This window comes from Rhinoderma darwinii, chromosome 11, assembly GCF_050947455.1.
Source record: "Rhinoderma darwinii isolate aRhiDar2 chromosome 11, aRhiDar2.hap1, whole genome shotgun sequence".
NCBI lineage: Eukaryota > Metazoa > Chordata > Amphibia > Anura > Rhinodermatidae > Rhinoderma > Rhinoderma darwinii.
This window is the reverse complement of record NC_134697.1, coordinates 37,120,509-37,137,809: the sequence shown is the minus strand read 5'-3', so window position 1 is coordinate 37,137,809 and position 17,301 is coordinate 37,120,509. Positions and strand designations below refer to the sequence as shown.

General features: G+C 40.3%; 1 protein-coding gene across 4 annotated transcripts in view; it reads left to right on the top strand.

Annotated features, from left to right (window-relative positions):
- Nucleotides 1-17,301, top strand: part of SH3PXD2A (SH3 and PX domains 2A) — a 248,911-nt gene that overhangs the window by 49,626 nt on the left and 181,984 nt on the right. For all 4 annotated transcript variants that reach the window (XM_075841094.1, XM_075841096.1, XM_075841093.1 and 1 more), the window contains exon 2: nt 16,165-16,245. In XM_075841094.1, the coding sequence (XP_075697209.1) occupies nt 16,165-16,245 (81 nt within the window). The remainder of the gene's footprint in view (nt 1-16,164; nt 16,246-17,301) is intronic.

The window sequence follows — 17,301 nt, the reverse complement described above, 5'->3', positions numbered from 1 at the left end:
TCGCAACCTTGCAGTCTCCAAGGAGCTGATGGAGTACAGCCCCCTCCGCCAGAGACCGGGTGTGGCAGGGCATACTGTATGTATACAGAACTTATCTGTGTGTATAGTATTGCTGTTCTGTTTTTTATTTTAGTTTTTTTTCAAGGCATCTAGCAATACACTAGAGTCGTCATTTAATCCCCACCCTCTAATGATAATGAGATGACTCTGCTCATTTTGTCCGAATCTACACTGCAAAACTGACGTGAGCTGCAGGACATCGGAAGTGTCAGCCCATTGTGTCTGTTCTAGTGTCCAGTGTAAAAATGTAAATATTTCAACAACAACAAAAAAAAACATTTTTTTTAATGTTTAGAGTGAATTGGGTTAAATAATGTCATTTTCTGATATTTCCTTTTACGTACTGTAAGAATCAAGAAATGTTATGTAGAATTGTAAATTGCTTAGTTGTTATAGATAGGCCACCACTTTTACTGCAGTAGAAGCCCAATGGCAACCATTGGCTTTGATTTCATTTCCCTACATTAACATGACTATATAAAACTAGCTGCCTCATATTTGCTGCAAATATTCTGACAATGGTGTGAGGAGAGGGGCTGTTGTGGTGGTCTATGCATGATGTTAACTATAAGTGAGATCATGTGGTACTTTCTAGAACTCCTATTCATTTAAATTACTGTATGGTACATGAGATGCCTCCTCTTCATGGATGGTCAGAACAAAAACTTGGTGGACCATATGAGTGCCCAATGGATAGGCCAATAAGTATTTTATATGTCCTATTGACAAGCCACTGTACTGGGGTCCTAGGACAACATCTGCATGTAGTTTTATGTTCTACCTGTGTTTGTGTGGTTTTCTCTGGGAACTCCCAATTTCCTCCCACACTCCTAAACAACTGGTTAATACACTTAGGCTGGGTTCACACGACCTATTTTCAGACGTAAACGAGGCGTATTATGCCTCGATTTACGCCTGAAAATAGGGCTACACTACGTCGGCAAACATCTGCCCATTCATTTGAATGGGTTTGCCGACGTACTGTGCAGACGACCTGTAATTTACGCATCGTTGTTTGACAGCTGTCAAACGACGACGCGTAAAAATACAGCCTCGGCAAAAGAAGTGCAGGACACTTCTTTGGACGTTTTTGGAGCCGTTTTCTCATATACTCCAATGAAAACGGCTGACTATATACTGAAAGCATACTGATCAATCATAAAGGCTTGGTTATATAAGTCATGGAAAACATGAGACATACCAATCCTTCTGGTCTGTAGTTGGTTACCAACACCTCAGCACAATAACTTATCAGCAGATGGCAAGTACTTAACGAAAACTTCTGCATTTTATAGTTTTGGCAAACTTGGCAGTGTATTTGCCAGGCTAACAAATACAGTACCAACAGTATGGAGTATAGTCACTGATGTCATGCCAATGAAGTCCTGAATGTGTGTGCCAGAGAAATATTGGTAATTCGGAATAGTTTTAGGCAGCAGAGCGAAGTGCAGTTCTTCTCATTCAGCTCTGTTCCAGGTTTTCTATTAACTTGGCAGAAAAACTCTACAAACTATCCTGGATTGACTTCTATGTTGGAATGGCTAAATGGTCATTAACTCTCTCTAGTTTAGCTAGAACACCGGAGTAATAGAATATATACACCTGTTTACAGCAACTAATAGAAACATACAGTTGTATTACTATAATTTATATTGTATATTTACAGAATAGGTTAGTGTGTATGTATATCTAAAAAGATATATCTCAAAATCGGGGGTGATTGCATTTGTGGTACTGTATGTTAGTTACCTTTTGTAGAGTTTGATGATCTAATAACCAATATCTATGGCTGGTTCCACACATCGTGGTTGTGGTGTGTTTGCTGCATTGCGTTTACTTTACAACTTCCTAGAAAAAAAGAGAAATATATAGATGTAAACGTTACAGTACTCCTGCCCTATTCAATACATGCGTTTTTGGGTTAAAAAAATATATGCTACAGATGCCTCTCAAAACAGTGTGCCATCCACGGATGTCCTTCATAACCGTGTGCCATCCACGGATGTCCTTCATAACCGTGTGCCATCCACGGATGTCCTTCATAACCGTGTGCCATCCACGGATGTCCTTCATAACCGTGTGCCATCCACGGATGTCCTTCATAACCATGTGCCATCCACGGATGTCCTTCATAACCGTGTGCCATCCACAGATGTCCTTCATAACAGTGTGTCATCCACGGATGTCCTTCATAACTGTGTGCCATCCACGGATGTCCTTCAGAACCGTGTGCCATCCATGAATGTCCTTCGTAACAGTGTGTGTGTGTGAATGTGTGTGTGTGTGTGTGTGTGTGTGTGTATGTATGTATGTATGTGTGTGTGTGTATATATATATATATATATATATATATATATATTTACAGCTGTGTTCACGGTGCATCCTACTTGGTTTATATATAGTAGCATTTGCAGCTGTGTTCACAGCGCATTATTGTTCACTTATTTTTAAAAGCAGTCGTGATTTTATTTTCTCCCTTAAAGTGAACCTGCTTAAATATATTCTTATGACATGTCATAGTGACGAAGTTTGTATCAGTGGGGGGTCCACAACTGCTCGCTAGAACAAAGGGGCAAAATTTCTCAGCTGAGCTCGGTGTCCCATTTTTCCTCTCCTCAGCAGACTGTGAAGAGCCGTTGTGGGGCTGTATACCTGTATACCATACATCTCCCATCAACTGCTCTCCTTGGAGAGCCGATAGACCCTGGTAGCTGTCTAAGGGTATGTGCACACGATAGCAGAAATTTACGTGTGAAAAGACAGACTGTTTTCAAGAGAAAACAGCTGCCTCGTTTCACACGTAAAAGCTCCTCCTCGTATTATGCGAGGCGTCTGTGACGCTCGTAAATCTTGAGCTGCTCTTCATTGAGTTCAATGAAGAACGGCTCAAATTATGTTGCAAAGAAGTGTCCTGCATATAATGTATATAAGTGCCCTGCACTTCTTTGCCGAGGCAGTCAATTTACGCGTCGTCGTTTGACAGCTGTCAAACGACGACGCGTAAATGACAGGTCGTCTGCACAGTACGTCGGCAACCCCATTCAAATGAATGGGCAGATGTTTGCCGACGTATTGTAGCCCTATTTTCAGACGTAAAACGAGGCATAATACGCCTCGTTTACGTCTGAAAATAGGTCGTGTGAACCCAGCCTAAGGCTACATCCACACATTGCGTAATTTGGTGCAGAAAACCTGCATCAAAACCTTCGGTAATTCCGCAGGTAACATTTGCACCTAATAGTGCGTTTTTTTTTAATGCATTTTAGTTGCGGTTTCTACATTATAATATGGAATTAGGTGCAGTTTTATGCTGAAGATTTTGTTGCATTTTTTTTAATAAACTTGTCAGATGCGTTTCTGCCTGCGAATTGTAAGATAAATTGACATGCTGTGGATTTTAAAATAGGCACCACAGGTCAATATACATACGGAAAATATGTAGATGAGATTTCTTGAAATCTCATTTACTTTGCTGGTTCTGTATTACGCTGCAGATTTGCTGCAGGAAAATGCGTAAGGCAAATCCGCACGTAATACGCATTGTGTGTATTTGGCCTAAGAAGAACTAAAAATTCTGGTGGGAAGCAAACAGGTATATTTCCCAAACCAAATGCTCCTGTTTCTTTGTTTTAGTTATTTTGGTGTCTTGGCATCTGGATCTCCACTGTCATAAACTTCTGATATATGTCTATGTCTAAAGTTGACATACATTTTTTTCTTTTACTTTATTTTTTTAATTACTAAATAAATAATAATTGGGGAGATTTATAGGGTTCTGGTAAATTGAACATGGGGGCGTTCGTAAAACCTCTTTCTATCCTTGACAATGTTACTGATTCTTTAAACTTTTTTATACTGGGCTTTCACAAGCCAGAATATGTTTGGGCCTCACCACCTGTTGTCAAAGTCCACGCCAAAATTAAAAATACTATTCTGTATGTCTCCTGAACCTAACATGATGACTCCTGTCAAAACTGCCTCACCAACAACTGGGGGGCACCTCACTCGTGAGATTTGCCTCTTAGTTTGGGAAGCACTGCCTTAGAGGGCATCTATACCCAGTGCATATTTTTACATGGATGCTATCAACATATGTATAACTAACTATAGCAGTATGCGTGATTAACCCATTAGGAGTACGCCTCTTATCATGTTCCTTACTATTCAGGACTGTCATGCATTGTTGTTCATGCGAAAATGATGCTAGTACTAGCCTGGGTGGTCATTTAGCCAGGGTTTGAACTCTGTTTCCCTTGAAGTCGTGTGGAGGAAAAAGTGACAACCTCTAGGAGCACATGGTGCCTCATGTATAAAATTTGTGTAAGAGAAAAAGTATCTTTTGTTGGCCTTATAGTAGTAAGGTTGAAAACCAATCCCTTATAAAGTCTTTATTTGGCAAATGTCGTCTAGTTCGAAGAGGGGAAAATATTGTTACCATTATCAAACTAATCCGGTCGCAAGTAAAATCTCTACAGAATCCTGGTGTATAAAAACAGACGAAAGCACAACCATTGTTGTAATAGGTGAAATTGGAGCAATGTCAAATTTGACAAGTATTATTGGTGTCTGGCATCTATAGCGCCAGATGTAATTAAAGGAGGCCTCCTGTTTAATAGGTTAGCAGCAGATACATGTTTTTCCTTATGGAGCCATGAAACACCTTGTGCTAAATATTGTATATTCCACATTTTAATAGAAAGTCTGGACGTTCCCTTTTCGCTGTTTCCTGATGGGTCTAGCAGAACACATGGAGATGAGAATCACACAAGCTTTTCTTTTGTATTGTTAACTGAAGGAAGTGGCGTGATATACATTTCATGATCGGTAGTATACATGGCTTTCTTCTCTAGAGAATTGTATAAAATGTATAAAAGGCCCCATGCACACGACCGTGCCCGTAATCACGATCCGTGATTATGGGCACGGCGGGCCGCAGACAGCCAATATAAAGTATGGGAGCACAGTCCGTAAAAAGCAAAAAATAGGACATGTCCCATCTTTTGTGGAGCCTTTCTACGGCACGGATGTCTTCCCTTAAATATACGGGAAGGTGTCCGTCGGCCATAGAAATGAATGGGTTCGTAATTACGGACTAAATTTAAGGTTGTGTGCATGGGGCCTAACAGTTTATATTTTTATGGCATTGATGTGAACTTAACAACATATGCATTTTAATGTATCTATTGTATATTTTGTCCCCATAGTAACATAAAAGGGTTGTAACCTCGGGTCCCCCGCTCAAGACTCTTTCTCCGAAATTCCAGAGCCGGGAGCCACTCGCCTAGAGCATCTCTCACTCTGGCAGACCCAGCCCGTCCATTTATTTCATGGACAGCCATTCATTTGCATGGCCAGTCAGAGTGTAATATTATATTTCCCCTGCTGCTATATTTCTCTGGCCTCTGCAGGGGAAATGTATGACCAGCTGCTGGAGCTTTAATGAGAAAAGTCCTTTAAGCCATAGACCTAATATAGCTGCAGGCCGGCTAAAGCGGACTGTGATTCCTGTGGAAGGAGGGAGATAATCAGCCGCCAGTCACCTCTGGTGCAGCTTATGCCATGTAAAATAAAAAGATCAGTTTGACATTAGATTGCCAGAAGATCCCATCAAAATCGTTTGCATTAACGGTTTTAGTTAAATAAAACAAAACCAGAAAACCATAAAATTGCTAAGGCAGAGAATAGTACGAACCCATTACACAGGCAGATTTCTGCCCAGAACAAGTACAGATCAACGCTTGTTTAAAGGCCCTTCTACACCAGCCGATGCAAACTGTATGGGGGCTAACAATCATTAATACAATCATTCGTTCCCTATACAGTTTGCATATTATCCGAAGCACATCCCCTATTTACACAGGCAGATTTGCTGGCGACAACAATTTTTTTGAGATTGCACAAAATATGCGATGAGGCGACAAACAAGCAGTTGCTCTTTTTTACAGCTGATTGACGCCCTATTTATACTGGCCAATAATCGAGAACGAGCATTCTTACGAACGCTTATTTGGCCAATTATTTGCCTGTGTTAATGGGCCCTAAGGAGGTGCTCCCAACTAAGACATTTAAGGCATATCCACAGCTCTGGGACCCGCACCTATTTATCCAGAACGGGGATCACACTGGTGCCGTGGCCGATTCCAGGCGGGGACCAGTGGGGAGAGAGAGCAACGAGCACAATTTTATCATCTCTTCTAGTGAGTTTTATGTTCGAGACAATTCTGAAGGCACTTTAGGTGTAAAAGTTATGTCGCAATTACATTGTGCGTTACTAAAATGTTAAATCTTATCAGTATGTCTACCAAGAAAGTGTTTGCAAATAATAGGTCAGTACAGATTTTGGGAAACTTTACACTTCCTGCTATATTCTCTACTAACAGACAGCTAGTAGCGTAACTAACGCTGTAGCAGCCATAGCAGCTGCTACGGGGCCAGCGGCTCCAGAGGCCTGTGCAGCCCGGCCCATATAATTATGGGCCGGGTGGCACAGACCTCTTCATGCCCGGAGGCATCGCTTTAGAATGATTGTGGGAAGGTTTTGATAAAAGTACTTTTATAGTAAGAGGGATAGGTAGGCTTCCAGGAGGTGAATGCAGCAGAGCTGTAGTATGAAACATTATTGTAATATACGAATAAGACCTCGTGTCCGAAAAGCAACAATGCTATTAATTTGGGTCATTAGACCCGTGGTCGGGACGGAACTTGCATAGGTAATACGGATGCGAAGTGCGGTTGCATTTTGGCCTTTTGAATTAGATCATATTTGTTAAAATGCGTATTTCATCAGTATTGTATCCGTATCTCTGATGGGTTGTCTTCCAGGGAGGTAATTGAAATACATAAGACAAAACGGATGCAATACTGATGACCGATAATATACGAATGCATCCATATTTTGAACACTCTCCATAGACTTCAATGTGCGTTTTCTATCTACTAATAGATGACAGTAGCACATGCTGAGTTTTTTTAAGCTCTGTGCATATTTTATACGCCATGTGAATAGCCCCATGGATTACGCACCAAAAAATACGGATGACATACTAATGAAAATTACACTTGTGTGAAAGAGACCAAACCGCGACATCTTAATATTAGGTTGGGCTCACATTTTTTTTTACATTTAACCTCTGCAGTGTTTGATGTTAGCAGCCAAAATTGACGTAAGTTGTGAATGGTCTCAGTACGTTGTGACGCTCCTATACGTCTGCCACTATATGTGCATGGGGCCTTATATCCGTTATATATGTGTTATTCCAAACTCTGTGACTCTGCACTAGATGAGTCGGTAAGATACAGAATTCTTCTTCCTTCCTCAGAGCTGCAGCTGCCGGTGTGAAGGAAACAGCCCCAGTGTTTATTTACACACGTGGATAATGAACGTTCCGAATTCTCAGGGACTCTCTACTTATTGCTGATGTAATGCTTATTGTTGCTTGTCCAGTTGATTTTCTTATGTAATATCCTGGTGTAGGCACAAATAGACGTACATTACAGGAAGTCATGTATATACTGTTGAAAGTCCTATATAATAATGTAAGTGGATAGGGGTAGACCTCTTTAGATTGTTTGCATAGTTGGGGGGGGGGGCACATTTTTATTTTCTTATCACTTCTTGGTGTGTGTGGTCGGGGAAAATTCTCATGGCTTGAATACTTCACAGGGATGGGGTGAGGAAAAGAGACTTGTGTACAACATCTCTCACCGCCTTCATACCAGGTTAATTTGGTCTTTGGTACGTGCTGCCTTCGATGTAGTAGGTCCGATAAATGGATTGCGCAGGAAATAGATTTGCTAAGCCTCGCCTTGTTAAATAAAGCAGCTTTACGGAAATGATCGGCAGCAACTACTCACGTTAGATCAATACTAATTAGATTTCACATACATTTTGTCTAATTGATGTATGTTGGATCTTGGCAAGTCTGTAAAAAGTTTAAAGATTCGCTAGAACCACTTTACAATAAAAAAAAAAGAGGTAAGGCATAGATTGCAATTCCCTTGTATAATGTTATAGTGCAAAATTGGTGATAGACATAAGATAGATATGTCTTAATAACATACCCATTCAGGTTGGCAGGATGGATATTTCGTTTCTATGGAAGGAGAGAGATAAGTGGTCACCAAAAAAACCTCTAGTGCTGTTTATCTCCATTAATAAACCATGTATTGGACGGGTAAAACTTTATTTTATTTACTCCCTATTGCTTATATAGCGTCAACATATTCAGCAGTGCAATACAGAGATTGTAATTACTCAGATCAGTCCCTAATGGGGCTCACAATTTAAATTTTCTAACACACACACACACTCACCAGTTCTTCAAGACAATGAGGTTGACGATAGATTTCATCAAAATTCCTCTGACACAAATTTCATGGCCTGTTTAGGAGTACCTGTAATTTTAAATTTGGATACCTTCAGTTTGCCAAGGATCCCCTTACCAAACTCTCTTCTCCAATCAATCCTGAATGCAGCAGCCAGGCTGTAATGTTCCTGACCAACTACTACACCGATGCCTCTAACCGGTGCCAGTCACTGGTTGTCCATTTCCTAAAAATTGTATTTACGTTTTTAAATCTCTCCACAGTGCCCCACATGTCTGCTGCCCTACGTGTTCTCTATATTCTGACAACGATCTAGGACTTACATCATCCATAATAAGAACTTCTTACTCCCTTCTCCAGGGTTCTTTGTGCTGCACCAGTTCTCTGCAATGCGCTTTTCCCAACAATCAGATTAATTGTCGACATCCACAGTTTTAAGAGTGCCCTAAAACACGTCTCTTTTTGGGAGGCCTATCGCATTCCCTAATTTGACTCTTTTCCTTTTAACACCGCCTCTACATTATTCTTCAGAACCCAATCCCTTCATTTAACTTTATTTCCATGCACCCTAAAGAACTTTATATCTTTGTCTACACCAATACTGGCTGGATGACTGACTCCTGCAGCTTTCGTCTTTCCCAATTTTGTACAAAAATTGCTGGACCATTTAACAAGTCAAACACTCCTACCTCTTGCGTCACCCCTATTTCCTTGTAGATTACTCGTCACTCTGCATTTTCTGATTTTGGTTGTACATTCACCATCTGAATTGTAAAGTGCTGCAGTATATGTTAGCACTATAGAACTAAAGATTATTATTATTGATTCTACTTTTATTAAAGGGCTTTCTCATGTTGGACATTGGTGGCGTATCCACAGCATATGCCATAAATGTCTGATAGGTGTGAGTACGAGAGGTTGGACCTGCATCTATCTCTAGAATGGGGCCTCCTGACAACCATCTGACTTTGTCCCGCTCCCACTGCTTTCCAGCTACTGTTTGACGAGGTGGTCAAGAGTACGAAAACAGCCAAGCTCACCATGCTACACTATTTTTGTAACTAGCCTTCCATTTATATAACCCTTACGGGAACAGCGCAGATCAGTGAACTCGGCTGTTTCCATACGGTCAACCACCTCGTCAGACAGTAGCTGGAACGCAGCTGGAGAGGGTATGACGGACATCAGGTGGACCCGTTCTAGAGATGGGTGCGGGTCCCAGAGGTGGGACCCGCATCTATCAGACATTTATGGCATATGCTGTTGATATGTCATAGATGTCCAAGATGGGAAATCCCCTGTAAGTAGCTGTGGGTGTATGTAAATGATGTTTTCTTTAAAGTGGCTTTAAAGATGGAACTTCAATTAAATCTTGCATAGCAGCTGCTGTTGTAAAATATGCAAACAGTAAATTTCTTTCATCGGGATCTTTTCAGCTGTACTGCAGATTTGGTGTCTATAGTTACCATTTACTAGAGACAATGAGAGCACCACCTTTCAGCTGATATTTCCAAGTACCTATTCTTAGCGGTGCCTTGGGAGGTCTGCTGTGCCCGATCCAAGTGTGAGATCCTCGTGATTACACTGAGATACAAACATGTCATATGGGTATTTTTATAACACAGGGATTTAAATATCAATTTCACTCCTCTAATTCTTAAGTGGTTCCATTTTAAGCTAAATTTTAATGACCTAGGGTGTTAGATTGGATATCCACTCAGGGTCACTATTAAAAAGACACAAAACTGGCAGCATACTTGCCACTTGTCAAAAATTACCGCAAGTTTCTTGCGGATATCGAAGGTCTGTCCTTTCCTGGTCTTTTTAATTTTTTAGGTTTAGGGGACTTTGCTAAAGATTTGTGGCTTAGGTTGCTTGGTCTCCATTGCAGACAAAACAGTAGCAGCATACACCCTGACCCTTTTCCAGAGCTTCTTGTTCTAAATGTTTGAATGGTACTGGAAAGAAAGGGGGATAGATAATGGATGTCGCCTAGATAAAAAAAAAAATATTCCCGCTAGCATGTTTGATACATTGCAAAACATATTGGTTTAGAGTAGACTATCAAAATGGATGATACCTTTGTCAAGACATGGTGAAAAACGTATGTTTTCTGTCACATATCACTGGATAGCCCTATGCCTGTATTCACGCTTGGCCGGTTTAATCATAGTTTTGTTCTAATGTTCTTTTAGGAAGGGAGTACAGGTGAACACTACTGATGAACATTCATTCGTACACCTACAGTACCATTCATGAGGTGGGGTGTGGCTGCTCAGGATTAGGCTTTATGCTAATTTTTATGTGATTTTTGGAAAATTGTGTCAAAAACGTGCCATTTTGCAAGAATTGCCACAAAAAAAACTTAAATTGACAGTGAAGTGTGAGAACATCCTTACAGTTGTTCAAAACTACGAAAACAACGAAACTACTCATGTAAATACCCTAAAGGTATCAGTCACAGGATTACGTGTAGTGCACCATGCTGACTAGCAGTCTATTAGTCACACCCATACTTAGATTAGAGTTGCCCAGCAACTTAAGAAACATGAGGTATTCGTTAATATTTTGTCCAAAATACTCTAGCTTGCCAGCCGTACAGGTCTTGGGCCATTAATTTTTTTTGCCTTTTTTGTTACGCCCATTTGTTAGATGTGCGTCGGAGTTTGCCTTGTATATCATCTGATTTGGCAACTACACTGAGGCTCTGTACTAAAAATAATTATTTAATTAAATTGATAACCTCTTAAACGGCAGAGGTAATTAAAGACTATTATATGTTTTACTGCTGTTTAGGAAGCCAAGATAAATTGTTTGGAAATTGTGCTTGTAAGCCCCTGTGGTTGCTGTATTTTCCATAAAACACCTATGGATTCTGTGAGGTTTCCTTTCCATGGAGATGTCATTAACTGATTCAAAGCTGTCTGAGAACTTAACGGGCTGAAAGTTTTACTTTTTAATCCCGCTTGGCTGGGATTCTGACCCCTGGAAATGCAGCCTGCAGCGTCTTTTTGGCAGAGTTACATTTTAATGATAGTAACAGTTTTGGAAAGTGTCAATTATTGGTTGTTAGATACATGGGTAAGGTTTCTTATCATTGTTTCGATGTGTCTGTGTTTTTTTTTTTACAAATATATCTCCATTAAAACCTGAAATTTTCAGGTTTACCTCACATAATCAAGTCCCTAGAAATAAGGGTCGTCTGATTTTGCTGGTCATATACATTAGATTTTGGGGGGGATCGGACAGCTATCTAATGTGTATGGGGACCTCACAACTCTCCCATGATAGCAGTTGTCAGGGGAAGAGGGGTTGGGCATGTTGGATTTCAACATGCTGGATTCTTTGTACCTCTGCGAGATAAACTGCTACCCTCCTTTTTACTCTCCCCATTGAAATTAACATGCACACTCGGCTGAAAATGCATTTTTATGGGTAGTCAATAAATAGCTGTTGGACAAACGTGTGACCCCCAGTGCAGGAGAGCGAGTAGCTACTCCCTGATTCTTTCACGTTCATTCATCAAATAGTCATCATGTAATACTTAATTTAACCTGCGGTGGTGCTGCAGGGGAAGTGATTACTTGCAGACTAATTCCTCCCAGATAACAGCTGGTTGTTTGCTATCCCTGCACACAGGTGCACCCTGTTATCTTATCGTTGAAGGACCCTTTAACAAAAAAAAGGATCGTAAAAAGTGGACAAATCTTAGGCTAGATTCACACGAGCGTATGAAACCTCGGACGAGAAAAACGACAGCTTTTCACGTTCGAGGTGAATCCGTGCTGCACCCCTGCGGGACGCGTTATCACACATCCCCCATAGACTAGAGTCTATGGAGGGATGCATGAAGTCCTATTTTTCAACGGACTCTTCACACGGTCCATTGAAACAACGGCCGTGTGAACGGCCCCATTGAATTACATCGGTCTGTGTAAACGGCCCCATTGAACGTTCGTGTGAATAAGGCCTTGAAGGGTAACTAAACGTTTGACAAACTTATGACATGTTATAGTGACATGTCAGAAGTTTTTATTCGTGAAGGTCCGAGCTCTGAGACCCCACCAATCGCTAATACAAAGCGGCAGAAGCGCTCATGTGAGCGCTCAGTCGCTTTGTTTCTGTTCGGCTTTCTCTGGAAAGCCGATGTATCGGACTATGGGCTGATAGACTTTCTATTGAGTTCGTACTCCGATACATTGATTTCCGGAAAAAGACGAACAGAAACGAAGCGGCTAAACACTCACATGAGTGCTTCTGCCGCTTTGTTTTAGTGGTTGGTGAGGGTCTCGGTTCTCGGACCCCCACCAATCTCAACTACTGACATGTCAGAAGATTGTCAAACGTTTAGTTACCCTTTAAATGTGGTCTGTGATAGCCTGAATCTTGCATAAATATAGGTAAACAGATGATTGTGAATTTTCAAGCAATTTTGTATTTTATTATAGGGAAGTCAATATGAATATTAAGAATAAGTTTGTCATTATAAGCAATTATTCTATACATCCGATCATGATCTGTCCTGCAAAAAACTGTGCATCTCTACCCTGCACTAGATTACCTGGTAAACTTGATGTGTCTTTCACAATAAATGGTATATCAGTTCCCCATGAAGTGTGTTTTTTGTTTTTTTTTTTGTTTTTTTTTACTATACCTTGACGAAGTTACAGTTATATAGGACCTTTGAGTGGTGGGAAGATTCATCAGACCTTTTCACTATTGGTCATTGTTTTGTACAGTTCCCCTTATGTTTTTAACCTTTAGGATATATCAAAAATGGGACAAATAAAAGGTAGAATGTCAAAAGTGTTATTACGTAGCTCCTGGGTCCCAAAAATCTGTAACAACGCCCCACTTATGTGCCATCTATAATACTGGTGTCTTATAAGGCTGGGTTCCACGTCCCGGAATCGCTGTGGACGCTACAGTTAAAATCCGTTAAAAATTGCGCCTGTTAAAATCTGCAGCGGATTACTCTACAGGGATGCAGTATGGATTTTAGAATCCGCAGCATGTTAATTTCTTTGGACGATTTTTCAAACCTTCTAATGTAGCGGGTGGGAAGGGGAGGGGGGTGGGCTGGGATCTTCATCAAAATCCGTGGCAAGAAGCTGCAGTTTTTACAGAATTGTGATGTCCCCCTCCCCCCCTCAGGCACCAGGGCCCGGGTGTGACTGCTAAATCCACACCCCCATAGCTCAAAGTACAAGTGAGAATACAGAAATAGGGTTGAAAATACATAAAACTTAAAAAAAGAAACGAAAAGATAAATATGGATAGAACAGTCTGTATTATTTGTGTATTACATATTTAAACAATGTTTATAATGTAAACGAGGCTCAATGGTAATTTAAAAAGATTGTATGAAATAATAATTAAAAAAACATGTCCGCTTCCTTCCATAAACAGCTTCTAGAAGGAAGCAAACATATTTTTTTCATCATATACAACTCTTTTAATATGGGCCCAACGTATCAAAATGTTCAGTAGTCAATAACAAACTTTTATTTTGTAAACTGCACTGGAAAAATGAAAAACCACCTTTTCTCTCTGGTACCACCATTGAATGTTCTTACTAAATTTAGTCCTCTCCGGCCCTTTAATTCTAGAAGTCAGACCTCCAGATTTCCCGAATGTTGTCATCACCATAACAGCTGTGCAAATGCGGAAGGATTGTCCTGTAGCGGAAGACGTGTGATGTTTAGACAAAACAATCTTGTTGTGACAGCAGGAAGTGTCTTTTTACATAGTGACCGGCTTGTTGTGTCATGTTTCACGGCGGTTAATATTTGATTTATGTGTATTTATTGGTGTTGCTTTTTTTTTTCTCCATTTTCTTATTATATATTGACATCTGTCATTGTACAGCAGCAGACGTTGTTTTAAAAGGACATACACCAAATACCAACCTGCCATAAGCATGATACCCGCAGGTCATATGTTACAACAGCTGTCACCCGATAAATCTACTTATGTGTTCCCAATACCGTGATCTGACCAGAGCCTTCAAGTACACGTGATATATTGTTACAGTTTCCACTTCCACATTCAATTACAAATTTTTTTTTGTCTGAAACAGAAATGAATCCCAGCAGAGGAAAGATGGTAAATATTTCTCTGCTGAGATGAAGGATTTTGGAAGAAAAAAAATAAACCAATTCCTTACACCACATGTATATATGTATTTATTTATTCTATCCTGCATAGCAATCCATTATAGATCTGGTTGTAACTGCTGCCCCAGGCATTGTGAATATATACAACTTGCAGCGGATTAACACATTGTGATTTTTGCTACAATCCAACCAAAATTATTGTCCGATTTACAGCAAATTATCTGATCTGTTAAAAATTTGACACCCCCATATTTTTCATTTCTAAATTTGTCAAGTGTAGGCTGTAATTGGCTCAGAAAACCCAATTTGTAATAGCATGGTTTTAAGGCTATGTGGCAATTTTACAATAAAATATCATATCTCCAAAAAGATCTAAAAAATAAAAAGGGAAATAGTCTTGATTAACAAAATAATTAGAACTAGATATATTGCAGAACTAGAGATTTCCATGGTTACAGACTACAAACAAACTCTGCGTTATCAACTCCTGCAGTCATGTAACCACCTGCCATTTGCCCCCTTTTGTACTTTTTGTATGTTAGTGAGAAGTGAATGCAGTTGGGATACAGGATCAGACTACACAGGGTTTGTGTGTAGTCTGTAACCATAGAGACCGTTTTTTGTTTACAGATCCTTTGCAATGAATTTATCTTTCTGGTTACAGACTACAAACAAACCCCGTATAATCTGATCCTGTATCCCATCTACACCTACTTCTCACTTACTTACAAACCGTGGAAGAGGGTGCAAATGGCAGGTGCTTACATATTACTACAGAAACTGATAACAGATTGTTGGTTTGTAGTCTGCAACCATAGAGCTACATTTGTCTGCATAGGATCTGTAAACAAAAGAATGTAAGATGTTTAAGTTGCTTCATTTTATTTCTTTTAGATGCATTGATACCAAGCAATGCCTTATTTATGGATTCTTAGGGACTATGTTCTAGCGGATCTGTGATCACACTATGCTGACCCTACCAGTGCAGATATATGGCAGCTGCCAGTAACTGGTGAGAGTGGTGGGAATTCAGTGGATTTATAACTGAGCCCCTGTGTACTTTGTTAGCTATTCTTAGCCAAACGGCTCCGATTTTGTTTTTTTGTGGCATTTGGGCGAATAGTTCCCAAACTATACTGTCCCTAAATAGGAGAACACAGAGTCAGATCTGCATTAAGTTGTTAATTTCTATATTCGAGAATGATGCAACTTCTTCCAGTTGTGTATTGCTTTGTTCACATCTGCGTCGGGGTAGTCAACTATGCTATTGATTCCATCAAAACAACGGAAACCATACAGAACGGTGACAAGCGAAAACCATTTGCAACGGATGCGTTACCATTGAAATCAATGGTAATGCAAATGGAATGCTATGGTTTCCGTTTTTCCGTTCATGGGTTCCCCTGACGGAAAGGTCCAACGGTACCCATGAATGGAACCCCAACGCAGATGTGAACGAGGCCTAAGCTTTTCATTGAAAAGTTACTCTGGATACAGGGATGAGCTTCTCTGGTATTACAGGCACTTGAACATAGATTTTGACACTCTTGTCATGTGGGGGTTCATTGTTTTTAATGTTACCATTTTAATATCCTACATTGGTTACCTTGTATAATGTTTATATCCATGTAATAACGATTACTTTTCTCCTGTCTTCCCACAGGTGTACATCATAAAGGTGACCTGGTTGGATTCCACACAGCATGTCATCTATCGAAGATACAGCAAATTCTTTGATCTTCAGGTAAGTTGATCTTAACCTAGATTTTCATTACTATAACACAGTATCACTATATACAGCAGCACACAATCATTCCAGAGACCTGGCTACATACAGTACTTGAAGAACGCTCCATTATGTCCTCTAAGGGCAGTGACGCTCAACCTTATTACTGTGCGGATACCCCTTAAAAATGCTTAAACTCCCATGCTACCTGTACTCTTATTACGGTCTTAAAGAAGCTTGATATAGAGGCGCTTAAAGAATTCTTAAATTTTTGCCCAGTACGTTCATTTGGCTGAGATATGGTGACTGCCTTGCCAAGCATCTTTGAGTAGTCTTTGCTACTGTAAAAGTTACAGGTCTTGCTGTGGGGAGCCCCTGATCAGGACTCAAAGAACCTCATGGTTCCTGGGATTTCTGGTTGGGAGACACTGTCTTAGCGTCTCGAACATTATCTTCTAAATTACTGGAGATGCAGTGATGATGAGGATCACCAAAATGTACAAGTATGACGCATATCGCTCATAGGTCACCGCTCATAAAACAGGTTCAAAAGTTTTTCTACCTATTGTAGTTATCCCTTAAAGGGACAATAAACCGGGAAAAGGAATGAGGGACTTCAATCTGCAACCTCTTGAATCTCTCTACTCTATAGGATTCTAACCAAGAAAACGGGGGTCCAGGTCCATCTCCCCCTCCTATGCTGGGCCACTGAGGGCTAGGGCTTTGATAAAGAGGGAGGGCTTCTGGATGGTATGCATTGCACAGAACGGACTCCTGCTTCTGGTATTGCAGTTCTGTGCTAAATGCAAGTGTCTGATTATCTGATATTCTGGATTACAGAAATGCTGGATTAAAGGAAGGGTCACTGTAATGTATATTTAAAAAAAAAAAAAAAAAAAGCTAATGTCTGTTCTACTGTATATGTATGTCAATATTACCGTCACTTTATTGACTTAATTCAACAGCCTACATTTAGACTGTTCACATCACTACACGACATTCGGCATATGTCCCGGAATCCAAACATATCCATAGGGCCCCATTGACCCAACGTATGCCAAAAGAGTGCCATAT